The sequence below is a fragment of the Carcharhinus amblyrhynchos genome, chromosome 3 (genome assembly GCF_965287045.1).
Source record: "Carcharhinus amblyrhynchos chromosome 3, sCarAmb.v2.hapA, whole genome shotgun sequence".
Taxonomy (NCBI): domain Eukaryota; kingdom Metazoa; phylum Chordata; class Chondrichthyes; order Carcharhiniformes; family Carcharhinidae; genus Carcharhinus; species Carcharhinus amblyrhynchos.
Window position 1 is genome coordinate 100346632 of NC_137326.1, and position 27844 is coordinate 100374475.

The 27844-nt window shown below is 37.8% G+C and overlaps 1 protein-coding gene across 2 annotated transcripts; it reads left to right on the forward strand.

Annotated features, from left to right (window-relative positions):
* The first annotated feature begins 1750 nt into the window (after positions 1 to 1750).
* Positions 1751 to 27758, forward strand: slc33a1 (solute carrier family 33 member 1). Of its 2 annotated transcripts, none has more exons than XM_080185597.1 (8): positions 1751 to 1807; positions 4025 to 4106; positions 5632 to 6418; positions 13629 to 13822; positions 21477 to 21661; positions 23036 to 23153; positions 25880 to 26095; positions 26229 to 27758. In XM_080185597.1, the coding sequence occupies exons 3-8, from the start codon at positions 5668 to 5670 to the stop codon at positions 26394 to 26396; spliced, it is 1632 nt and encodes a 543-aa protein (XP_080041723.1). In that variant the 5' UTR covers positions 1751 to 1807; positions 4025 to 4106; positions 5632 to 5667; the 3' UTR covers positions 26397 to 27758. The 2 variants fall into 2 exon arrangements, with proteins under 2 accessions (XP_080041723.1, XP_080041722.1); XM_080185596.1 differs by lacking the exon at positions 1751 to 1807 and adding an exon at positions 1887 to 2051.
* The last annotated feature ends 86 nt before the right edge of the window (positions 27759 to 27844 follow it).

A 27844-nucleotide genomic window follows, 5' to 3' on the forward strand; every position in this document is an offset into this window, starting at 1 on the left:
TTGGAATCTCACTGCTGCAGATAGTAAATTGTCCTTAGGTGTACTTTAAATTTTAACATGTTTTTCTTAATTTTCCTGTCTTTTTTTCTCTTACTCTTAATCCAATCTTCCTTTCTTTCTCTTTATTTCTCTTTCTCTCATGAATTTGACATTTATTCACCCCATTCTTTCTTTCAGTTTATTTCTCAATCCTTAAATTTGTTGAAAGAAAATAATTAATAAGCCCATCATTCACCAAGATCCCAGGTGTTCCATTGACCCTCCTGTGCCTTTATCAATTCACATTCTCAGCAACAGTGCAAAAGAATTTGACGCTTATTGTCAAGGAAAAAATCCAATTCACATTACAGACCACTCCAATATTTTCAAAGTTTGCTGAATTATCCCCATTGTGATCCCTGCTCACCATAGCCACCTAAACATCATCATCATGTGTCCTCTGCAGAAAGGTCAAGCACAGCACAGAGGAAGACACTAATGACTTTTGCAAGAATAATTTCAGTATTGCAGCGCGCAGAAAACCAGGCTTGAGGAATCTGAGCTGGAAGCTTTTGGAAAAAAAAGGATATTCGGCTGGACATCATGCAGATTGTACCCAAAAAGAGCATACTTAAAGATGGATTGATAAAGATATATGGCTTGAGAGTGGGTATTTTGGATAACAGGTTACTACAAATAGTGGGTTTGTAGAGGTGACTGGTGTCAGGTGGCGTAGAGATTTGGAGTGGTGGATGTGTCAGCAGTTGTAGCAAGGGAATATAGTGAGCTATAGATGAGTTTAGAAAGGGCAAAGGGTAGATGAAAATATTGGAAAACGCCAAGTGTAAGGGCTAAAATGCTAGGGAGAGCAAGAGATCAGGGAGGAAACTGAAATAAATAAGAGGTAAGTTGAGGTATTTAGTGCTTTAAATTGGCTTTGCCATTCAAGCCATCCATTGCCCAGATCCATTTCTTACACCAACCCCATTTTCATTAGTTCTCTCAGTAGTTCATAGCTCTCTCAATTCTGAGTCATAAGGTTTTAGGTTCAAGTCCTACTCCAGGACAAGCACAAAAGTCAAGGTTACCACTCAATGCAGTACTGGGGGGAGGGGGGTGGCGGTTGCTGCATTATTGGAAGTGCAGATTTTCAAATGAGCTGTTAAACCAATACCCCATCTGTTCACTCAGATAGAAGTAAAAAAATCTTGCACTATATGTTGAAGTGGAGTAGGCAAGTTATCCCCATGTTCTGGTCAATATTTATACAGTAAGCAGTCTCACAACACCAGGTTAAAGTCCAACAGGTTTATTTGGTAGCAAAAGCCACTAGCTTTCGGAGCACTGCTCCTTCATCAGGTGAGTGGGATTTCAGTTCACAAACAGGGCATATAAAGACATAAACTCAATTTACCAAATAATGGTTGGAATGCGAGTCTTTACAGGTAATTAAGTCTCAAAGGTACAGACAATGTGAGTGGAGAAAGGGTTAAGTACAGGTTAAAGAGATGTGTATTGTCTCCAGCCAGGACAGTTTAGGTGCTCCTGTCTCCAGCAGGTTTTGGGGTCTGAGGTAGCCCTGTTTCCAGCAGGGTAGGGATTAGGTGCACTTGTCTCCAGCAGGTTTTGGGTGAGGGTTTACGTGCCCCTGTCTCCAGCAGGTTTTGGGGTCTGAGGTGGCCCTGTGTCCAGCAGGGTTGGCACGAGCCTCTCCCCCCTCCCGGCTCTGTCAACCCATCAGAATGAGCCACGTCACTGGTTTGCCGCCGCCGCCGCCGCGCGGAGGAGGAGCTGGTAGCTGGTGATCTGGGATCGAGCTGCGGCCTAGGTGAGGAGGGAATGTGGCTGTGCCGCAGGATGGGGCCGAGGGCTGCCTGTCCTGGTGTAGCCCGGGGAGGTAGGGGGTGGTGATAGAGTCGCCGGGCGTGTGGCTGTCGCCGGCTGAGGAAGATGCTTTGCTGCTCAGACCGGCTTTGGCTTCATGCCGGGAGGCGGCTGCTCAAGTTCGCTTTCCCCCCCGTGATAACCGGCAGTTCAACCGCCGCCTGAGGAGCCTCTGCCCGGGAAACAGGGTCAGGCTGTGCGCTTTATCCCATCAATCAGTAAAGCTAGCTAGACATTAAATCAGAATTATCAGCAGAGAATAACATTCCAGTTGATTTTAAACGATTGCCTTTGAATGAGGATTTACTTGACCTTATCAGGCAGTAGTTACAGAGCGGCCTGGTAAAGGGTATTTTCCTTAGTCATTGCACTGATTGTAGTTGTAAAACCGGTATACTGTAAAGTGAATCGTTTGTTTATTTCCTGAACAAAGTTGTCAAGAATTTATGTAATTTAGTCCATGATCTTGGACGTCTAAATATTCTAATCACATGGGTTACAATGTCTGAGCCTTGGGAATTTGTATTTGTTGTTACGACCAGATGAGGAGGGGTTGAAAGGCACTTTTCCCCCTACTTGTCAAGCTTAACGGTTTATGTGTTGTGATTTTATAAAGATGCAGTAGGACAGGTTTTCTGCAGTTGAACAGAGCAAGGGCTTAATTTTATTATATTAAAATCATCCAGATAAAAATACATCTTGGTTTCCACATGCACTCAAGTTAAACGTGTGAATACATATTTCAGAGTGGAAGGGATACGTTTGGCAAATTAAAAAATGATAAACCAAGTTTATGGTTTGTATCTTGTTTGACTGCACATGGGATCAGAGAGCTTTGCTTTCAGCACTGGGGCAGTTTAAAATAATAGCTGGTGTTTTCTAGATCTACTGCAGTAATCTAGCTGAGACTGAACTCTTAATCTATAAGCATAACTTTTCTGGTTTTTCATTCTATAGCCAAGGATCCATTTAACAGCCTTTTCAACCTTTCAGATTGGATCTTCAAAACCCTGTGTGTGTAACACCGTCCCCCATCTCTCTGCTTCTGCATGCTTTTTTAAATTGTACCATTTGGTTTCTTCAACCAAAACACTTCACGTTACCTGCCATCTGTCTGCTGTTTCACCAGTCTGTCCATGGTCTCCTGAAATCTGTTACTATTTTCCTCATATCTCATATGTGTGAGTGTGTCCTCCATAAATCTTAAAATTATGCCCTGTATATCTAAATTATGAGGTCATTATCGCACAAAAAAAGGGCAGTGTTCCCAACACTGACCCTGAAGTACATGATTGCATACTTCCTTCTAATCTGACAAAGATTCACCATTATCCTTTAGAACATAGAACATTACAGCGTAGAACAGGCCCTTCGGCCCACGATGTTGCGCCGACCAGTTAAAAAGCAATGACCCTCTAACCTAAACCAAACCCTTTCCATCCATAAACCTATCCACGGATCTCTTAAACGCCCCCAAACTAGGCGCATTTACAACTGCAGCAGGCAGGGCATTCCAATCCCTCACCACCCTCTGGGTAAAGAACCTACCCCTGACATCCGTCCTATGACTACCACCCCTTAATTTAAAGCTGTGCCCCCTCGTGCTAGCTTTCTCCATCCGAGGAAAAAGGTTATCACTGTCCACCCTATCTAAACCTCTAATCATCTTATATGTTTCAATAAGGTCCCCCCTTAGCCGCCTTCTTTCTAACGAAAACAACCTCAAATCCCTCAGTCTCTCCTCATAGGACCTCCCCTCTATACCAGGCAACATCCTGGTAAACCTCTGTCTTTCTGTCATTCTGTCTTTCAGTTAATTTCATATCCACACAGCGATTACTCCTTTTATGGGTTTCAATTTTGTTAACAGACTTATTTGGTACTTTATCAACCTCTTTTGAAAATCCGTATTAAACCATCAATCACACCACCCTCGTCAACTGTCTCTTATAATTTTGTCGAAGAACTTAATGAAGTTAGTCAAACATAGCTTGTTTTTAAACATATCCTTTCTGGCTTTCATTTATTTATCCATATTCTTTCCACATGCCAAGTTTCCCACCACTGATAGTGGATTAATTGACCGGTAATTGCTGAGTGCACCCTCACCTCTTCGTTGAACAAGTGTCTACATTTGTAATACTGTAGTTCTTATTCACAGCTCCCATATCCAAGGAATATTTTGGATAGAACCTCTACCTTTGCTTCCCTCAGCAATGTAAGAGATATCCATCATACATGAGGTCAGTTTTTTAAGTACTCCATTTTATGTATTTTTATTCCTTTAATTTTCTCAGCTACTCTCTTTGTTTGACACTGGAAACATTCTCTTTCAGTGAAGATAATTGCAAATTATTCATCTGGTATCTCAGCTATGCCCTGTGCCTCTGTGAGAAGATACCCTGCCCCTTTCCTATTTGCATACTTTTATGTTTTATATCTTCTATGCTGCACCACTGAAAAATTTCAATATGGGCAAAAAATTTGAATGCAGACAATTCAAAGGAAATTTAAATTTTGTTTGAATTTAACAACATGTTGAGATAATACAAAGTAGGAACAGGAAAGTTTAGAGATTGCAAGACGGATTGGAGCAAATAAATGATCCAAAATGCAGTTGAGAGGAGCAGACAATACTTAATGTATTTAGCATGATCGTTAATTTGTTAAAAGAGTACTCAGATTCTAACAACCTTGAGTCTCTCAATTTTTTCCCCTGTTACTGGAAGAATCCCCAAGAACAGAACCTAAACTGTCATTGCCCCCTTTCAAACCATCAGTACTCCCCCACCTTCCCACTGTTCCTCGTGTCAGCTCATTTTATGCCCTTGTACCCCATCACCATTTTCTACATCAGCAATTCATTCTCGCCTTGATATTCCTGCCTTAATGCATTATTTCCTCTTATGGTTATGATGGAAAATTATAAGCTCATGGTGTACAATATCTTGATGTGTGCTCCGAGCATGTGCCAAATGTAGTAGTCAAAAGATCTGTGATTTATTACTCCATTAATGAGTTTGTTAGCTTAATTCAGTCTTTGATTTTGAGTCCACTAACAATCAATGACTTCATAACTACTCAAGTTTTATAGTTTATGCTACTTCCAAAATTTTTTAAATTTCAAAAATGTTTAGAGATTTTCTATCTAAACAAAACATACAACTCAATACAAACAAGTCCGATTACCAACAGCTGACAGTTATGCAATCTCTTCTAATCATTAACAAAGAAATCATGATCACAGATGTTACTGTTCACATGTCTGTCTGAGCAAGTCCTGATAACAACTGTATGTATTAATAAATTTAAATAAGTACCAGTGTTGTATAACTTTGTTTTCTTGTCTCAAGACGTGGGTTCAAAACCAGTTCCAATTGAAATAGGTTCAGTAACATTGATAGTTGTTTCCTCCTGGTTATTGAGAATTTGAAGTAAAATGAGTTTTGATAATTGGTGGTTTCTGGTGCGTTTCAATTTCAAACAAGCAGCTTGAAATTCAGCAATTACAGTTACTGGAATGGAGCTTTCATTCAGATAACATATGGAAATTAAAATTATACACAGATGCAGCTGAAGTGCTATTTTGTTACAGGCCTGGTATAAGTGCTGTAGAGGAAAGCTTCAATTACTCTATATCATTTAAGAGATTCTTAACTAAAATGGAAATTGCTCTTTAACATGCAGAGTTTATTTGTGCTCATTGCAATGAAGCTTTTTGTCTCACAGTTTATAAAGTTTAATTATTTTTACTAATTTTGGTTTCAGACTCCCAATGTGACATGTTGATTGAAGAAATCTGACATGCCGTCTTCAGCTATACCCAAAGAACGTAGCAGGCAACGTATTGAAAATCCCATTGAAGCTTGGCGCATGCAAAATGATGCGTGGAACCATGAGACCAATTTGGAAATAGATGAAAGCAAAAGCCTATTAGAAGACCACAACAATCGATTATCAGAACCTAAACGTAAAATTGTCCTAAAAAATGATTTTGATAACATTTTATTGCTCTTATTCCTCTATGTGTTGCAGGGAATTCCACTTGGTTTGGCTGGGAGCATCCCACTTATACTACAAAGCAAAAATGTTAGTTATTCAGATCAAGCTATTTACAGCTTCGTGTTTTGGCCTTTCAGTCTAAAACTGCTGTGGGCACCCTTAGTGGATGCTGCTTATTTTCCAAACTTTGGACGGAGAAAATCTTGGTTGGTGCCAACTCAGTATCTTTTGGGACTTTTTATGCTTTGTCTATCATTCAAAGTGGAGGCACTGCTGAGAAGTGATGAACACACTAGCCCTGATATTGTTAAACTCACAGTTGTGTTTTTTATATTTGGGTTTCTGGCTGCTACTCAGGATATAGCAGTGGATGGCTGGGCATTAACTATGTTATCCAAAGAAAACGTAGGACTTGCTTCTACTTGTAATTCAGTTGGACAGACAGCTGGGTATTTTCTCGGTAATGTGCTCTTCTTGGCATTGGAATCAGCAGAGTTCTGCAACACATATCTACGTTCTCAATCTCAACCAACTGGAATTGTCACTCTATCAGGTAAAGTGCAGACAATCTTACTTAAAAGTAGTTGAAGTTCAAGTATTTTGGTTTAATTAAGTGTGAATTATGGCTTTAGGTGACACTATTAGTAGCTTTTGAACTTTAGTTGTAAAATTCCTGTCCTCTGATGCATTTTAATGATGCAGAAGCTGCATGCAGTTTTAGTGTAAAAACTTTGGGTGGCAGCAGTTAGTGCAGGATCAAGGTATGACTATGGAGGATTAGTGTTTTATTGATATGTATTTTGAACATTGGCGTTTTAGAAATCCACCATGTTAAATGTTTGTTCTGACTTTTTGGTGTTGGTATGGGGCTTTTTAAAAAAAAATCCCAGTTCTGTCAGTCAGTGGAACCAAGAGCTGACTGCAGAGTTGAGTTTGGTGGAGGAATAGATGCAGGAGAGACTGAGCTGGTCCTCCAGCCATAGATTCTGTCATTATTGAATAAGTTATCAATGACTTTAGTCATTATTCTCACTTAATGTTCTAATAATTAGATTACAACTTCCCCTCTGTTCTGTTGATATTGGTAGGAAACTTCGTTTATGAGGGAGACTAAGGTAAAACTAAAAGCATTGTTCACATACGGTGTGCTTAAACCACTTTTACAGACTGCTAATGCACTAGTGGCCATAGAGGATCTGCATGTTGGGAGTTGGCAGCTTTAGCACAACGTATAAGTGGCTTCAAAATCTGAATCTATAAATGTGCTCCACTTAGTTTCAAGTGAAGTTTAAAAGTTAATTTCATAGATATTCCCTGTGCCCTGTTCATTGCATTGCTGCTCAGTGATTCCCTTTAATGTGTGGATTTGCTTCATAGAATAATTCTGGAGGAAACTATAGTCCTTGACTGCAAATGCAGCATGCTGTTCCTTTTTGTTATTAAAGGAACCTTATGTTTCTATGTATGTTCTTGCATGTCTATGCTTTTTTGATTTTATGCAAGATTGCTATCATTTATCTAATGTGTTTTCACCTTTTATCTTCATGGAGAACTATTTTTTGAGAAAAACTTATGCATTCCTAAAATTATCTGAATTCATGGAGGACATGACTAAATTCAAACCCCTCTTTCAAATTAATAAGTGGTTACTGTATGTAATAGTACTCTGTGTATGATTGCATCGCATCTTCACAACTGTTGTCTTTTTTTATCTGCCCCTTCCCCCTTGCACAGTTTTTATATTTGTATCAAACTGCAGTAAATGAGATTATTCTTGAATAGAACGGTTGCTGAAATTTCAGTCCAAGTTTGAATACCCAATCTTCCAGAAATTTTAAGTTTTTCAAGACTAAGATAATTGGATTTTCTGTGAAGTAATTATTTATTTAGTGAATGCAAAAGTCCTAAACCAAGCAGTTTTTTCCAGTCCTGCTGATTTGAGTGCAGATAGGTCTCTATTGAGTCTATGGGTTGGACACTCTTCTGTGAGGTGGTGCATAGTTTGCTGTTCCCCACAGGCACATGGGGACTGGCACTCCTGTCCCATTTGTGGAGATTGGTCAAGTGGGAGCTGTGGCCAGCCCTGAAACTGTTGAAGGTTGGACCACTCTTTCTTTGGTAGATTGAAACCAGACAACTGTTGGGTTATGTTTGAGACCAGTTACTTTGTTTGCCGTGTCCGATGATTCCCGTTTATTTGTTCAGGTAGAATTTGCATTGAAGTCCTGTGTGGGAGGGTTTTTCCAGATCGGCATTCTTGATGGGAGTCATACTTTGGACTCAATAGATCAGTTTGAAGTAGCAAATTGTGTGTGTGTGTGTTGGGGGGGGGGGGGGGGGGGGTGCATGGTGAAATTTTTTCTATCATTTTATGGGTTGTTGCATGTTGTTAGACGTGGGGTAGTGCTGTTGCCAGGACAGGAAGCCAAGGGAGTGGTGTAGTATGCTTGGCAGAATTCAGTTGGCTGGCAACTCCGTGTGCACATGCCAACTTGATTGCCAACCACACCGACATGCCCACAAGATTGTTTCCTACCCTGGACACCATCTCTGCTTTGGTTTTCTGTGGTATGTGCAGGCTCAATAATATATTATTCCCTTCTCTCCATCCCATGTGCCAACCCCATTGAGTGTATTTCCACTTTTACAGCTCTTTCTGATCCACTGATGAATGTGTGTTTGACTGTTCCTTCATGCTGAGCAGTTTGCTGCTTCCCTTTTCTTCCTGCCTGTGCTCCAGAAAACCAATAAGATAATTTAGATGTATTTGAATATTTAACAAGAATTTTCCAGCTAGATATCAGCTTTAATAATGTATTAACAATTAGTATTTTATGTTGCTGTCACAAAGGATCTCCAGCCATTTTTGTTTGTGAACAGGTTGTAATTTTAACTAAGTGTATAATGTTTATTTGAAAAACTGTATAATTTTTAAACTGAAATACAGATAGCATTTTATTTTTGCTGCAATTCACTTCTCTCATATTTCTGCTTTCATTCTGGAACCTCAGGTTTGAATCATAGAAGCAAAGGAGTTTTAAATACAGAATTAAGATATTTGGTAGCTCCTTGCTCTCATGGTTTAAAATCAATCCCACTACTCTGTGGTTTTCCAGTTGTCCAGTACCTTCCTCTGCTTCAAATCTTTATTTCATTTTCTCTTAAAAGATATAGTAGTCTCTGCCTCAACTACTAAAATCTTCCATACTCCAATAACTGTCTGTTTAAAAAAAAAACTCATAACCTTTCCATTATCGATTTTTAATCTCTCATGACTGATTAAAACTGTATTAAATTTGTTAGATACAAATTTCAATGACCATATGTTAGGGTAATCTGCATAATTGTTCAATATCATCCTTTAATACACTTATATTCTCATTTCCCGCATCCATCTGTAAAATCTGATGCAAAATAATTAATGTATTTCCTGTAATACCTTCATCTTCCATGATTGGACTTGTTCTTCATCTCTGAGCAGCTCAACTGTTAATTTTCTATACTTCTATATACCCTATTTGTTTTTATGCTATCTGCTACCTATGTTTCATATTCTCCTTTAGCCTTTTAATCTCATTTAGCACCTTATATTTCACTTTTCATCACTGAACTGTTCTTTTTATATTTCTCATGCTTTTCCATAGTATTAAAGCTGCAACCTTATTGAATATCTAATTTTCAGTCTGTTTATTTTCCATTTATTCATAAAACTCTTGAAGCAATTTTCTGCCTTTTGTGTGTCTTCAATTTGAGGCTTCCCCACTATTGATCCTGTGACCTGTTTACTAATTTTAATGCATTCATGGGATGTAGGCATGCTAGGCCAGCATTTTTTGCCCATCCCTAATATTGCCCTTGAGAAGGGGCTGGTGAGCTTTCGTTGGCTACTCCGTCAGCCGAAAATGTTAAAACCTGAATTTTTAAGTGCTTATCCGATTCATATCTAAGCTGTCCTGGTTTGTAGCCCCTTTGTCACATCCCACTAATTCTCCTGTTTGTTTAAGTGATCATTGCAGTAATCTACAAACCACTCATTCCTGACTCTAATTTCCTTGCTACGCTATCTTTCCATTTTCTTATTTTCATTTTGATCTACCCCATATCTTTTCTTCAGCAGTGTTTTTATCTCTCACTATCTCATTTCCTCTTTCTTCTTTGATAATTACCCACTGTTTACACTTGGATTTGAAACAGAGGAAAATGTTATTCCAAGGACAGTTAAGGATCCTAAGTAACAAACAGGTGGGCAATCTCAATTCACTTTCTGCTGAGTCCACAGTAGAAACTGCCCAAAATTGTTTCCTAGCCTTTGCAAATATGTAACAATGATGAGTAGAAATGCTAAGGTGTGGTTGTGTCTGTTAAGAATAAAACAATAGGAAGTTTGAGCTGCAGCTCGTCTGTGCTAGATCTACAGAGGATATTTATTATTAGAAAGAGAGAATATCCTTGAGAGCTCATATAATCTCTTTGAAGTTAAGAAATAATAAATAAGTTTCAGATTAGTTGGTGCATTCTATAAGCCATCAGATATTGAGGTGGATATAGATGAGCAGATTTGAAAATAAATTAGTGTGGTACAAGCACTATACAGTGATGATGGAGAATTTTAATTACTCCAGTATTGCATAAATCAGTTATTGTGGTTAAGTGCAGAGGAGGGAAGGAATTTCTGAAGTATGTTCTAGAGAATTTTGATCAGTATGTTTCCTCCCCAAGAAGGAAGCTATATCTAGTCCTGGGGAATGAAGTTGTTTCAGTTGAGAAGCATCTTGGAAGATTTAGATTAGTTATCAAGAAAGACAAAGAACAGTCTAGAATTAAAAAAGTAACTGAAAGAGGCTAATTTTAATAATTTGTAGAAGAATCTGGCAGTGGAGTCAAAGAGTGGCTGGTAACTGTTACGTATTGACCAGTAGCTAACATAAAGAGGAAGAGTAATGAGGTGCCACACTTGTGAGTTTCAGTAAAACATGATGCAGGTTTATTAAGAAGATATTGCTTGCTCCAAGACCTAGATGGAAGAGCCACATATTTTTCTGCTTGCATTACTACAGTTGAGACCAGAAGAGTTGCAACTAGTTAACAGTAACAATGGAGAAATGGGTAGCCTTTAAAAAGCAGTTGGTTCAGCTACAGTCCAGGTATGTTACAAGGATTGGAAAAGGAGGGACAACCAAAGACAGAGTTCCCAGGATGACACAGGAGTTGAAGCATAGGATGGAGCAGAAAAGACAAGTATATGAAAGATGTCAGCTTGATAACACAAGAGAGAATTAGGCTGAATTCAAGTACAGAGAAGAACTGATAATAGAATTAAGAGGTGGAAGGAGACAGTACAAGAATAGATTGGCAGCTAACAAATAAAAGAATGCAAAGATAATCTGTAGGCATATTAACATTAAAAAGGCTGATCAAGGAATGGTGAGGCTAATTAGGGATCAAAATGAAGATGTATTGGAGGTGGCAGCACGCACGTATGAGGTACTGAATGAGTACTTTGCATCATTGCTTATCACGCAAGAGGACCAAGATGTGATGTTTTGAGTAAGATTTAGCATCATATCAAGCCTAAGATCAGATGCGGTGCCTTTTCTTGTCAGCTTGCATCTTGTATGTCTCTCCTGTGGGGACCATGAAATGGATTCAATTTGAATTTTTTTTTGGAGCAAGCAAGGAGATAGATTAAGGATAAAAGCAAATTACTGTGGATGCTGGAATCTGAAACCAGATTATTACAGATGCTGCCAGACCTGCTGAGATTTTCCAGCATTTTCTGTTTTGGAAATAGAGTAAGGGCTTGTCCTGTTCACTCTGTGCATTGGTTTTGTAACTTCAAGAATGGAGTAATTTTCTTTTAAAAAGCAGTGTGATCTTCTTCATTAGCAAATGCAAAACAGAAGCAGAGAGAAAACATGAAGAAAGGAAATCCCAAGTCAGTCAATATTCAACTGTCAGCAGTACCCTGTCCTATTTGCAGCAGGGCCTTTATGACCCAGATCAGCTTTTTTAACCATCTACGTGCCCACCAGAGCACTACCAAACACCCCAGATTATGAATATGGCCACCTTTGCCTCAAAGGTCAAACAATAAGGCAAGTGAACTTGTTGACAACATCCTCAATGACATAGAGGAAATACAGAAAAGGTTTGCAATAAGGTCTGAAGAATGGAAATGTTTACACCCTTGCTCATAAAAGTAGAGGAAGAATAACCTGGCAGTTACAGACCAGTCAATTTAATATCTGTGGTGGAGAAGCTTTTTGCAACAGTTCAGGAGAGAATTAACAGCCACTTGGACAAAGCGTGTCTAATGAAGAAAAACAAGCAGGGAGTTGCTAAAGGACAAATCCGTGTTTGACTAACATATTTAGTTTTCTGAAGAGGTAGCCGTAATTGTGGATGTTGTCAGTGCACTTGATGTGTGTATGAATGTTCAAAAAGCGTTTAATGAAAGTGAAGAAAATATTAGGAGTTCTCCAATGTTCAGTTCTATGGCAATTGTTCTTTTTTGATAAACATTAAAGACTTGACTATGGGACACAGGGTGCAGTTTCTAAGTATGCGGGTGAGACAAAGCAATGAGGAAATTAGTAAATAGATTTCAGGAAGTTATGGACTGGTGAAATGGGCAGACACATAGCAGATGGAATTAAGCGCAGCAACGTAAGCGGTGGTACTTCTTTTAGGATGAATGAGGAGAGACAATAGGAAAAAAGTGATATGATTTTAAAAGGACTTCTAGAGTGTCCTGGAATGTTAATGCACAAAGCTTTGAAGGAGGCAGAACAGGTTAACCAAGACATATGTAACACAAAGGATTTTGGGCTTTATAGATCGGAAAATGGAAGTACAATCATGCTAAACCCATATAGTTCAGCCCCTTTTGGAGAATTTTGTTCAATTCGGGGCTTTACCAAGGATGTAAAACTTTAGAGTAGGTACAGAAGAGATTTGATAGAATGGTTCTGGAGATGAGGTTTTGCAGTCACATGGATAGACAGGATAAGCTGGGTTGCTCTCTTTAGAGCAAAGGTTAAGAGAAGATTTATAAGATATTAAAATCATGAAGAGTTTAAATTAATGAGTAAATAAAGAGAGACCATTTCCAAAGACTGGTGAGTCAATACCCAGAGGGCACAGATTTAAACTAATTGCATAAAAAAATCATGTTTTTTTTTGACAATGAGTTATTAGGATTTGGATTGCACTGTCTGACCAGTTGGTGGATACAGATTTAATAGTGGCCTTCAGAAAGAAACTGGATAAATATCTGAAGAAAAATTGCAAAGATAAGGCGAAAGAGTAGGTGTGTGGGAGTTATTGGATTGCTCTTTGAATGAACCAGCATAGACTCGATAGGCCAATGGTGTCCTTCTGACTCATTCAATTCTAATTCTATGACACCATGTACAAGATTGAATATCAATTCTTATTCAGCAATGTCAGCATCCCTGCCCGGCCTGTTCAGAAGCCATTTTAAAATACAGGGCTTCTTTGCCACAGTACTTCCAAAAGCTTTGTATTTTCTGTGGTATGTCTGTGGCAGTAGGATAGATTTCCCTTAACTGGTGCATGCAAGTAATATGATAGGTTTTCTTGTGCATGTTGAATATGACTGAGGAAAGAGATAGGACCTGATTATCTAGTTTTAAAGTAAAAACAATGATGTTATTCAGTTTTCTATGTCGTCTCGTTTACATTTTCTGCAGAGAAATTCTAGCTTTCTCATGTATCTTTTTATTTCAATTCTCTACTTTCAGGTTTTCTCTTTTTCTGGGGAATAATTTTCATAGTGACAACAACCTTGGTTTTGCTATTTAAAAAGGAGAACTTGGAACAGACTTCGTTACATCATGTTCCTCAGCAAGGAATCAAGGAAACCTACAAGTTGCTCATCTGTATAATAAAGTTACCTGCCATCTTAAACTTCTGCATCATGCTGCTAACAGCAAAAGTAAGCTGACTTAAGTGGATTCGAACAATCTTGAAATCATACAGATATTTGACATATTTCAGTGGTGACTTGAAGTTTGACAAATCAATTTTCAAAGTTTATTAATCACAAAAATAAACATTTTTAATCAGTGACTAGTCCACTTGTGAGTAAGCTGAACTTTAAAAATATACAGAACCATTTACTATATTGGTGTTTAAAATTCTGCCGAGTTTTCCTCATTTGAGTAAATTGCACCTGAGCAGAAGTTCCAGACTGATATTTTTAGTGAGTAACAAAGTTTTATACCATATTTGTATTTCTTGTTTTAGGTAGGATTTCTTTGGTAAATGAGAGGTGCACTTCTAGACCACGTTATAAACATTTTGTGTCAGTGTATGTAGAACAAGATCCTCCGTTGAAGTGTAATTGCAAATATTACTGTAAGGAATTTTTGAGGGTTCTCTCAATCATCGTTTATAACTTCAGCAGTCATCCAGTTTACTTTATGCATCTGGGGTAAAACTGTGATGCCCGATCATGAAAGCTCTCTGGATGAAATTCCTGAGGTACTATTTTAGTAGTGTTACGAATAGCCACAGATAGCAAGACAGAAGTGAAATTCAGCAGTATGTCCCTTATTTTAGTACTAGTCAGAAATAATTCTGCTAACAATTGTGCAAGTTCTTTTTATTTCATTGCACACATTTAATCCACCTGGGTTATACAGACATCTTGATTTCCAGGTAAATATTTAAGATGATGGGTCAATCGTAACCCAGTGATCTAATTTTCATTAAGAACTGTCATAATGGCTAATGGTGGGGGGGTTATGTCTTAGGTTGTTTATTTAAAGACAAAAGTCTGTGTTACATTTATATAATTTTATTATTTGTAACATTTTCACTTAGGGAATTGGGGTTGTTTATTGATGACTTTCATTCAACGTTTCAATTAATCTTTGGTTTTGGATGCACCTAAACATGCAGTGTTGACAAAACTGACTTGAGCTTTACGTAGGTATTATTTTACCTCTTTCAAAGACTAAATAATATCAGCTGTGAAGCTGAATGATTCAGGATACTGAACTTCATAATTATTTCCTGATCACTATTGGCTAATAAAATTTTTTTTTATGGGCTGGCCCAGTAAAACCAGTGGTCACTGGTGACCCCTAGGATGTTAATGCTGGGACTAGTGCATAACCAGGGAGTAGGGATGGATTTAAACTAAATAATGGGGCAAACAGATTATGTAAGAGGAGCTGTGATAAATCAAAGGGAAACAATGAGCTGTTGGGGGAGGAAAGCAATTTAGGTAATGATAACAGGAGTGTGGCAGAAAGCTACAGAGTTTAAAGAGTGTGCAAGCAGATAAGGCCAGAAAGGCCCCAAATCAGTGCGTAGCATTTGGAACAAAATGGATGATTTTTAAGATTTATCCTTTCACGGGGGCATCACTGGCTGGGCCAACATTTATTGCCCATCCCTCATTGAGAAGGTCGTATGGCACCTCTTTCTTGAAGTGCTGCAGTCCATGTTAGTACAGATGGAAATATCAGTATGACCTGATAGCCATTACAGACACATGGTTAAAAGGTAACCAAGGCTGGAACCTGAATATGGAAAAGAGTTTGATATTTTAAAAAGACGGAAAGTTGGAAAAGGTGCTGGGGTAGCTCTGAGAGGTATGGATGCCCTGAGTCCAGAAGTGAGAGTTTAGCTTGAAAGAGCAAGATATAGAATTAGTTTTGGGTTGTAATAAGAAATGGGAAAGCTAGGAGGCCACTAATGGGAGTGGCTTTTCAATCTCCTAGCAGTAATTACAATGTACGACAGAGTGTACAGGAAGGAATAAATGAGGCATGTAAGAAAGATACCGCAATAATCAGGGTGACTTTATGGGTGAATTAAATTGGTAAAGGTAGTTTTGAAAATGAGTTTGTGTCAAATACACATTTTCTTAGAGCAGTACATTTTAGAGCCAAACAAGGAGCAGATATTTCTAGACCTGATAATTTGCAATGAGAAAAGATTAATCAATAACCTCATGATAATTGTGCTTTTAGATAACAATGATGGTAGCATGATAGAATATCATGTTCAGTTTGAAGTGGGAAAGTGTGGGGCTAAGGCTACTGTTTCAAACCTAAATGAAGGTAACTAAGGATGTAAGCTGGGAAACTAGGGTAGAATATAGGACAGTAGAGATATAATAGCAGACTTTTGAGGAGATATTTAATAACTCTTAGCAAATATTTATCCCAGTGAGAAAGAAAGATTCTTTAAGAAGGATGCATAATCGATGGCTAAAAAAAGAGTTAAAGAATGCACCAGATTCAAAGAAACGCTCTGTAAATCTGCAAAGGTTAGTGGTAGGTTAGATTTTAAGGACCAAAGTGCTGGAAAAACACTGAAGGTCATGTTCCAAAGAGCTTTATTGGACTCAGAACATAACTCTGTTTCTCTCTCCACAGATGCTGCCTGACCTGCTGTGTTTTTCCAGCACTTTCTGTTTTCATAACTAAAGTTTGTGTTGGTTCTCTAGAAGATAAGTCTGGAAAATTGATAATGAAAAGTAAGGAAATGATGGAGGCATTAAACAGACATTTTCTGTCTGTCTTCATTGTAGAAGACTTAAAAAAAACTTCCCAAAAATATTTGAAAATCAAGAGGTAAGGGAGGACTTAAACCAATCACCATTACTACACAAAAGGTGTTGTGAAAGCAATTTGACCTAAAAGCTGACAAGTCCCTAGGACCAGATGACCTGCATCATAGGGTCTTAAAAGAAATGGCTGCAGAGATAAATGCATTTGTTATTATCTTTCAAAATTCTTAGATTCTGGAGTTGTCCCAATGGATTAGAAAATTTAAAAAAAATTACTTTTATTCAAGAAAGGTACAAGACAGAAAGCAGGAAAGTTACAGGCCAGTTAGCCTAACATCTGTAACCGGGAAATTGCTAGATTCATTATTAAGGAGCTTATAGCAGGATCCGTAGAAAATCATAATGGATTCAGGCAGAATCAACATAGTTTTATAAAAGGGAAATAATGTTTAACTAATCTATCAGGAATTTTTTGAAGAAGTAACAAGCGTGATAGATAAAGGGGAACCTGTGGATTGCATACTTCGATTTCCAGTGTCAGATCAAATGTTACTGCACAAGTTAAGAGTACCTATTCATGGGGTTACATATTAGCATGTGTTTGGTTACTTAACAGGAAATAAAAGGTAGGGATAAAATGGGTCACTTTCAGGTTGGTAAATTGTAACTAGTAACTGTAACAAGGATCTAGGGTCTCCACTACTTGTAATCTTTATCAATGACTTGGATTAAAGAATGTATGCATGTTAATTACATTTTCTGATGACACAAAGATGGGTAGGAAAGTTAATCCTCAAGAAGAGGTAGAGAGTCTGCAAAAGGATTGAATGGAAAACAATTTGGCAAATGGAATATAAAGTGGGAAAATGTGAACTTGGAATCATAGAATTCCTACAGTGCAGAAGAAAGCTATTTGTCCCATCAAGTCTGCACTGACCACAATCCCACCCAGGCCCTATCCCCTTAACCCCACATATTGGTTTCCCTGCTAATCCTCTTAACACTAAGGGGCAATTTAGCATGGCCAATCAACCTAGCCTGCACATCTTTGGACTGTGGGAGGAAACCGGAGCACCCAGAGGAAACCCAGGTAGACACAGGGAGAACTGTGGTTTTGATTTAATATGATCTGATTTATTATTAGAAAGGCAAATGAAATGTTGGTGTTAGTGCAAGGGAGAATGGAATATAAAAGTAGGGAAGTTTTATTGTAACTGAACAGGTCCAGTGAGACCACATCTGGAATAGTATGTTCAGGTTTGGCCTCCTAGTTGAAAACTGATATTGCATTAGAAGCAATTTAGTGAAGGTACACTCAACTTGTTCCTGGGATGAAGAGCTTAACTTGTCAAGAAAGATTGAATAGGTTGGGGCTGTACCCATTGAAGTTTACAAGAATGAGAGGTGATCTTATTGAAACATACATTATCGTTAAGGGACTTGATAGGATAGATACTGGGAGAACACTAGAACTAACGGGCCAAAGTTTATGATTAAGAAGTCTCCTTTTTAAGAGACGTGGGATTCTTTTTTCTCTGAGGGTGTTAGTATGTGGTATTCTCTTCAGAAGATGGCGGAGACTGGATCATTGAATCTATTCAAGATTACTATTGCTTTGATAGACAAGGGTTGTGGAGATATTGTCACTGGATTAATAATCCAGAGACTCAGTAATGTTCCAGGGATTTGGGTTCAAATCCCATCATGACAAATGGTGAAATTTTAATTCAGTGAAAATCTGGAATTAAAAGTGTGATGCTGACCGTGAAACTATTCTTGATTGTCATAAAAACCCATCTGATTCAATAATGCCCTTCAGGCAATGAAATCTACCATCCTTACCTGGTCTGGTCTACCTGTGACTCCAGATCCACAGCAATGTGGTTGACTCTTAAATGCCCTTTCTAAGGCAATTAGGGATGAGCAACAAATGCTGACCTGGCCAGTGATGTCCACATTCCAAACAGATCAGTCATAAGAGGCTTTTCTTGCTCCTGTGCGCTTTGTTCTTATATTAATCGTGAGGAATGGTAATGGCTTTGAATGTCAAAGAGAAATAGTTAGATTCTCTATGGAGGTGGTCAGTGCATCTGATGGAGAAAGGAATGGGAGGATGTATTGATGGGTTAGCTAGAGAATGGTTGGAGAAGCTGATATGGAGTATATACACTAGTCTGTTTCTGTGCTGTCATTCTATTTATTACTATTCCTATTGCAACTTCTTAAAATTCTGAAATAATTAATTGTAATGAGCCATTTTCCAAATTTCTGACATCAAAAGCTTGATTGTTATTTGAGTGGCAAATAGTAGTGAAATTTCAATTCACATTTGTTATCCGCATGTACATCTTCAAGTAGGAACTGCATTCTTGGTCAGCTTTGTTGTAGACATTGTAGACCATGATTTCAAAATGATCTAAAATTGTTCCAGAGCAACCTGACTCATGGATTCATCACCAGGGACATATTTGATGATGGCAATAATAGAACAATAGAAATAGGAGTAGGCCATTTAGCCCTTCAAATCATTTCTGCCATTGTGAGATCATGTCTGGTCTTCAACTTAACTCAATATGCCCACAGTTACTACATAACCTTCAATATCTTTAGTGAACAAAAGCCTGTCAAAGTCAGATTTAAAATTACAATGGATTGAGCATAGGTTTGTGGAAAAGAACACCCCTCTTGCATAAAAATGTTAATTTTCCTCCTGAAAAAAACTGGCTCTAAATTTTAGCCTAGATTCAGGTTCCCCAAACAATGGAAAAAGTTTCTCTCCATTTACCCCATCTGTTCCTCTTAGTATCTTGAAAACCTTGATAATATCACCTCTTCATTCTAAATTTCAACTTCTTGTTGGTGTAATCCTTCAACATACCTTAACTCCATGGATTAAAATATAATTCCTGTAAATTTACATTACGCTCCTTCCAAGGCCAATAAATCATTTCCAGAGTATGATGCACAGAAGTAAACGCAATATCCAAATGTGGTGTAATTGTACAGCTGAATTATAACTTTTACTCCCATTGTGTTGTAATCCGAGATATAAAGGCCAACATTCATTTAGCCTTATTGATTATTTTTTGAACCTGTTCATAACATTTTCTATATGGATGACCTTGCATTTAATTTTATTTACTAATTAGTCACAAGTAAGGCTTACATTAACACTGCAATGAGGTTACTGTGAAATTCCCCTAGTTGCCACATTATGGCACCTGTTCGGGTCAATGCACCAAACAAGCACATCTTTCACACTGTGGGAGGAAACCGGAGCACCCGGAGAAAACCCACACAGACATGGGAAAAGCATGCAAATTTCACACAGACAATAATCCATGCTGGGAATCGAACTCAGGTCCCTGACACTGTGAGGCAGCACTGCTAACTACTGTGCCACTACTCTGCCCATTTACCTACATTTAAAATGATTTTGCCCTTTATTATTATCTCTTCCATCTATGCTATTATAATGCTGCCCCTTTTTATGCCATCAGCAAATTTAGGCATATGCCTTCTATTCCATCATCTAAATTGTAATAAATGCAGTGAATAGGCCCCAACACAGATCTTTGGGGGACTTTGCTAATCACAATATGCAATTAGAGTACATGCCCAATCTCCCTATTTCTTGTGTCCTTTTGTGCAGCCAATTTCCTAACCAGGTCTTTATTTTCCTTCAATTCTATGGACTTCAATTTTAGCTCATGAGGGACTTTATCAAATTCCATCTGAAGCCTATATAAATAATATCCTTAAGCATTCCTCAAAAATTCAATCAGGTTCGCCAAGCGTAACCTACCCTCAAATCTGTGCTGTTTCTCATCAGCTGAAAACACTCAAGGTGATTGAATGCCCTCTCCTTAATTATAGACTCTAACAATTTCATGACAAAGTTATGCCAACTGTTGCTTTTCTTTAAGAGTGCCATGAGCAATTTGCCAATCAAAAGGAATAATTCCTGAATTGAGGGTGCTTTGGGAGATTGTATTTGGGGAACTTGCAATGTTATCACATACTTCCTTTAAAACCCTGGGATGGAAATCATCTGATCCTGGAGATTGTTTGCAGCATTATTTTCTTCATTACTGTTTTTTACTTGTGTTAATTCTGGTGAGTCTCCATCCCTAAAACATATTTTGATTCCTTGATATGTTTAGCATGCTGATGTCTGGTGCAAAATAGTTGTTCAACATGCTAACTATTTCCTTATTTTCACTGAGAACATTATAATTATCAGTCCTCAAGTGGTCTCTGATCACTCTGTTCAAATATAATTATTAAAAAATTATGTTGATATTGATATTTCTTGCAAATTCCTTTTAGATACTTCCCCTTTGTAGCTCTTATGGTCTGTTTCACTACTCTTCGCTGCTGTTTGCATTCTTCCCAGTTGCCAGGATCTATGCTATTTTTTGCATTTTATATTAAAAAGTTTTAAAGTCAATACTTAAATGAGAGAAAGGTCAACTTAAAAATACCTGTCTTTTATTCACCTATTTCCTGTGAGTAATTTAGCCATATGTAATTATAATGTATATACACAACTAGCAATATATAATTGATACAACTGCCTATAATTAAGGATGGGCAATATGAGTGCTGGCCTAGCCAAGACACACGTTTCATGAAAGAATAATGTTAAACTATAATTATATTGTCATAACATATTTCATACAATCTGTGTAATCAATGACCTGTTGACACTTGGAAAATAATTTTACCATTGGTCACCCAAATTCCATTCTATAACTAGTGATGTCATTGGAAATTTACTTAACTATCACTAGATGACCATTAAAATGAGAGAAAAACTAGGCAAAATATAAGAACAGTTGCTGAAATACGTGCATGTCATAGCATGATGACTCTGGGAGGTGATCTGATATAATCAATTTATTAAATTGTGCCTTTTGGAGTCACAAATTTGTGTAACTAAATATTTACTGTTTCATTTAGGAAAGGTTATTTTTAGAATGGATTGCAAGTTAAGATATGTTTTTAAATCTGAAGAATTTTTTATAGACTAAATTAAGTTTTCACTGAACATGTATGTTTACAGATTGGATTCTCAGCTGCTGATGAAGTAACTGGATTAAAGTTGGTTGAATTAGGTGTGCCTAAAGAACAGTTGGCCATCCTTGCTGTGCCTATGGTTCCTCTGCAAATATTATTACCATTTGTGATAAGCAAATACACAGCAGGTCCAAAACCTCTAAATGTCTTTTACTGGGCAATGCCATTCAGGTAATTTTTGTTTCAATTAAAAGGGGGTAAGGCTCAAAATTAAGGATTCAAATATACTTTTTTGTTGTTCTTACGTACTTATGGATGTGCTTATCCAAGTCTTCAATACGATTGACAAAATATTGTCAAGTCTCATAGCCTTTGCAGTATCCAGTGCTGTCAGTCTATGCGTCATGTCACCTGGAGCTGAAGACTGGCATCTGTGGTACTGCAGGAGGCCGAGACAGAATATGCACATGGCACCTCTGGCTGAAGATTGTAGCAAATTTGCTCAGCCTCATCTTTAGCACTAACATTTTGAGCTCCCCCATCATTGAAGATGGGGATCATAGAAATCCTAAAGTGCAGAAAGAGGCCATCTGGCCCATTGAGTCTGCACCGATCACAATCCCACCCAGGCCCTACCCCCATATCCCTATATATTTACCTGATAATCTCAGGACACTAAGGGGCAATTTTAGCATGGCTAATCAACCTAACCCACACATCTGTGGACTGTGGGAGGAAAGCGAAGCACCCAGAGGAAACCCACGCAGACACGAGGAGTATGTGCAAACTCCACACAGAGTTTGCACGTAGAATTATTTGCAATAAGGGATATTAATGGGATAATTGAGGAGTCAGCTCCAGTGAGTTGTGTAATTCTCTACCACCATTCACAGCTGGAGTGATGGGACTGCTGGTAAAAACATGCACTTTTATTCCCATTGAATTGTATACCTTATCTCCTGGGAACTATGAGGTTTACCCCAACTATGAACAACAGCCACCAGATGACTACTGGTGCTTAATGGTAGCAGCCTGTAACATAATGAATAAAACAAACCAGTAAATAGATCTGGTAATAAAATCTTGTGCATTTGTATGGATATGTCTCCCTAATGATAATGGATGTATTTTCCTGGAACTTCCATGGGGATTTGCCTAATCTCCTTCGATAGTATCAGCAGAAATTGTATAAATGAATTTTGTGCCATATTGTCAGGGCACCTGTCTATGTTTTATCAAAGTTATGGCAGGAGATAGGGAGAATCCCCTTAGAAATCCTACTCCATTTTCCATTTTTAGCTTTGTATCAAATAGGTTGCAGAATCTTTCTGTAAGTGAACCATTATGTATTCTAATAAACTAATGTATAAAAATGAATATCTTACGACTGTATGAATGGAAGCTTATTATAGCCTCAGCTCAAAATATTTACCTTGACTATAATTCTATTTTGAATTGGAATATACAGTGAATGTTAATCAGTGAGTATTTTGTGAACTGTTACAATATTAATGTAATTTTGTTAATGTTTATGTACTCACTCCAGAGACTATATTGATACTTTATGTTAATTAAAATAGTATTGACTGCATTTCTCCTTTACAGGTTATTTATGGGCATGATATTTGCTTTAGTGGTTTTTTGGACTCCTATGGTGAAACAGGGCACAGAATTTCCTGTTTATTATTATGGAGTACTGCTGCTCAGTTATGCCTTGCATCAGGTGAGTGTATTCATTATGATAAAAGATATCTGAACCTTGGGATAGTCCCTGGTGTCCTTTTCCAAAGGAGTTGCGAACATCCTGTTGACATTATAAAAAATAAACAGAGCTGGATTGGATTAGAAAATAAGAACTGGAGGTTATTGTTCCAATATAATCTTGTTGCTCTATTAACAGTTAAGATTTAATTGTAGTTAGTAGCCAGAATTCTGTGCACACAGATTTGTTTTTCTTTGTCAGCAACTGATACTGACAACATAGGGCGGCACAGTGGTTAGCACTACTGCCTCACAGTGACAGGCACCAGGATTCAGTTTCGACCTTGGAATGGAGTTTGCACATTCTCCCCTTGTCTGGTGGGTTTCCTCCGGGTGCTCCAGTTTCCTCCTTCAGTCCAAAGATGTGCAGGTTAGGTTGATTGGCCATGCCAAATTGACCTTTGAGGCCTTATTTTACCATTTGATTCTAAGTGCTGGGCACACTTGAAACTGGGGGTGTTTTAGATCTGACTTTTGGAACCATTCTCAGGTATCCTCATATGCACTTTGCCTGAAAAAATATCAGCAATTCTGAATCACGCTACAGAAGTCTGTGGGGTGGGGTTTAACACACCCAAAAACCTGCAGTTCCGATCATTGCCTTAAACTGTGCATATGCAGAAACAAAATGATAGAATGCGGCTCCCCTGCCACATCGCTCCTGAGTCAGATGCCTCCCCCTGGCCCCCATAGTCAATGCCCCACCACCACAACATTACTGACCTCTTTATACCCCCCACCCTATCCACCACCCAGACTTAAACCCTATCCACCACCCAGACTAAACCAACACCCCCCCCCCCCCCCCCCCCAGACCATCACAGGCAAAGTGGCAGCAGAACCCCCACCCCCTCATTAATCTCGGGAACTTCCTCACTAACTGGAATCGGACTTTGGTGGAGTATGTCTGTTCCACGCTGATCTTGGATGGGCAAATGCAGTGGTAAAGAGGGAAGTCCTGGTAAGGTTGAGTATGCAACCATTAAGTCAATTTAAATGGCCGTCGCCCCCATTTCAGGCGCAATCCCAATTGTGGCTGTTTTCAGGCCTTGATGAAGGGGGAACCAGCATGGATTGCGCTACTCACTTCACGTCTGACTTTATCAAGTTTGTGCGCCTGAAAATGAGCGCAACTTCATAGTAAAATCAGGTTCTTGGTATCAAGGGGATTAGCAAGGTTAATATCTGGGGTTACAGGAATAGAACCTGGGTGGGAAATATGGTTGGTGAAGTTTTGATGGGTCGAATGGCCTCATTCTGCACAGTAGGGATTCTATGATGATGTATCTGTAGATATGTCCAAGCTTAAAATTAGTTATAATTCCATAAACAAATGATCACGCTGTTGAATTGACATTTCAATTTGGGTAAAGGTACCTCACAGCTAGATATAGATTAATGCCTACTGAATAAACTTTGATCAAATTCAGTGTGGGTCTGGTGAATGTTATGACTTGATTTGTTCTGAATCTCACTGGAGAAATCTATGGGAAGGTAAATCTGTAAATCATCTTCATCTTATTCCAAGAGGGGAAATTGACAGTCATTGTCCTACTTGTGCATCTAATGTCATCTAGTTAGAGGTGCGTTAGACTTGAATTTTGTTACTGTATGTTTACCTTGTGCTGCAGAGATGAGTTCAAATAGGAGAAACTTCACAAGTGAATTTGTAAAAAGATAGTTAGACAGCAAAGTAACATTATCATTAGAAATATTTTGGGCCTATCTTAATCATTTTTATGTAGATTGTATATGTTTCAAACCCTATATTCTACATAGTTGAAGAGATTAGAGATATTTCAAGTTTTTGTACATTGTTGTTTAGAGATATTTGAGGCAATACTTGAATTGAAAGATTAGAGGGGTTATACTCAACACTTGATCAATTGTTTATGGAATTATGATTTTTGCCCGAATGAATCTAATTCATTGATTATAAACTTGCATTTTTCATTCTGCTGCATCTAACTTTTATTATGTCATTCCAAGATATTTCCTCTCCAGTGTGCGGAAATACATTCAAAGTGTCGGTCACTTTGCGTGTCCCACTTCCATGTTTTGAAGAGTAGTCTGGATTAACCTTTTCCATGATGTTCATTAATCTTTTTAAATTTAGTACCATTCAGGGAATATGGATGTTCCACTTTTTCTTCCTATGTGCAATACTTAACACTTTGCATTAAATTTTGAGAAAAAAGAACCAACATTTTGAGTCTGACAAAAGGTCATCCAGGCTCGAAACATTGGCTGTGTTCTCTCTCCACAGATGCTGTCAGACCTGTTGAGATTTTTCAGCATTTTCTGTTTTTGTTTCAGATTCCAGCACTCGCAGTATTTTGCTTTTACATTTGCATGAAATTTTAATTGTTATTAGGTATACTTTCAATTTATTCAGCTCAGTCTGTCATGTCTATCTTTTTTTAATATTCTGTCACCCCAATGCCTAAGGCATTGGCGAAAATTAGAAACAGATTTGATTTCAATATTCACGTCCAAATAAAGCTGTGGAAATAAATATCGTCGAAGTTTTTTTTACAAGGCTCCAGTTAAAAATAAATTGTAGCTTTTGCTGATCTTTCTTATCTAAAGTCCATTACAGAGTTTTAACAACACAATTTACTTGGAATTACATTGAACTATTTGTCTATCATGTTACTGAGTTTTTTTTTTAATATCCTCTTCCTTTAGGTGACTGTTTACAGCATATATGTTGCAGTCATGGCATTTAATGCCAAAATTAGTGATCCTTCAATTGGAGGAACATACATGACTCTGTTGAATACTATTTCTAATCTTGCTGGAAACTGGCCGGCTACATTAGCTCTTTGGTTGGTGGATCCGCTTACAGTCAAGAAGTGCATAGGTGCACCTGAACGAAGTTGTAAATCTGCAATTGATTCTGAAGTGAGTTTTCATTTTCCAAAACTGGAAGTGCTTGATCTATGCTACGATTTGTGTAGTTGTCTTTCAAATGTGATCAATTTCCTGTTGGTATAATTGAAACATTAATTCTCCAACTTTTTTTTACCCCACACAGCTTTGTGCAAAATCTGGTGGTTCATGTTCAACCACAACTGATGGCTACTTTGTGGAATCTGTATTGTGCATTGTTATTGGGCTCACATGGTGGCTCCGCTGTGGAAATAGATTCAGAAATCTGCAGGATGAGCACCCATCCACGTGGCAGTGCAAGAGGAATAATTGAGGTCTCGATGAATGTACTTTTGGAGTTTAATTAAATTCAGATCTATTGACCAGTTTTGAAGGGAATCATACAAAATATGGATTTTATTCAGTTCTTTAAATGTTATTTTGACTATGGTTATTACAAGTGGTGATTGTATGTATAGTACTAATTTTGATTAGGCTTTTTTGCTTGCTTTGGTTAGAGTAAAAACTACCTATGCAATATCACTCACTCCATAGGTAGAGATCAACTTGCATTGTTTCAGGTGCCATATAAAACAGATCACTATATTTTCTTACTTTTCTGTGAAATGCAGGTAACTCGTATAATTTAATTTGCTTTATCTAACCAGCAGATCATTTTGGAAATTGGAAATTGTAGCTCTTTAAAAGCACTTTTTCCTGGAGAATTTAATTTGCAGTTTTACAGTGTATTTTAAATGGCCTTTGCTTTTTGCATATTAGAGCTATAGATCCTTGTCTGTGGCACTTTGATACCCTGTATGCAAAACATTTGACCCTTTATTGAAAAGCATTGTCATTAGATTTTTGTCCTGGAAGAGGAAAAGGCCATCTAAAAACATAACTGAAATGATGTTGTATAGTATTTTTGAGTTACTAGTAGATAATATTTTATCATACCTAGCTAAAAGATTTCAACCATTGCTTTGCTGAATATCAGTGTTTCATAAGTGTCTCATTTAATCCATTGTGTACTTCAAAGGGCAACATTCCTTATTAATGCAATACATTCTAAAGACCAAAATGATGAAATAGGCTGGGCTAAAAAGTAACTGTGCATTCTGATATATTTTGTTGCACACTTGATTACATTAGTATGTGAATAAGCTTCATTGATAGATACTATTACAGAAATTTTTAACTTCATTTGACAATTATTGGCCCCTCCTAGCACATCAGAGGAAATGACCATGGAGCTTTCAATAATGTTCAAAGCAGAAACAGTGTGGGTATTTTTCAGTTTCATCGCTTGGATGATAAATAGCAGATTGCTGGCCTGCTAAATAAAACGGGTGTACTCTACCAGGTTACACCCTAAACGGTGAAGGTGAAAATTATCCTCGGTGCTTAATTTTTGTAATGTTGAGCCAGTTGTTTAATAGTACATTCAATCAAATGCGGTCAATAATTACATACTTCTGTTGCCCCAAGGGTTAAACTTTGATGCCCTGCTTGTAAGCATTCATGCATTCTATCACATACAATAAAGTGGGAAAAAGTTGCATCAAATGAGACTTGCAGAAAATCAGAAGAACTGTACTAGCCAAATTAAAGTTTGCAATCTGTACAACAAGGGTAACATTTAAAGTAATCCAATTTGTCTGTAGCCCTTATTGTAAATAAAATTCTTTTAATTTTGTGTTGTGTGTTTTCAAATTAAAATGAAGGCTTGTGTTGCAACTGGGAGTTGTCAGTATTGATTCAGTTATATCAGAGGGACATCAT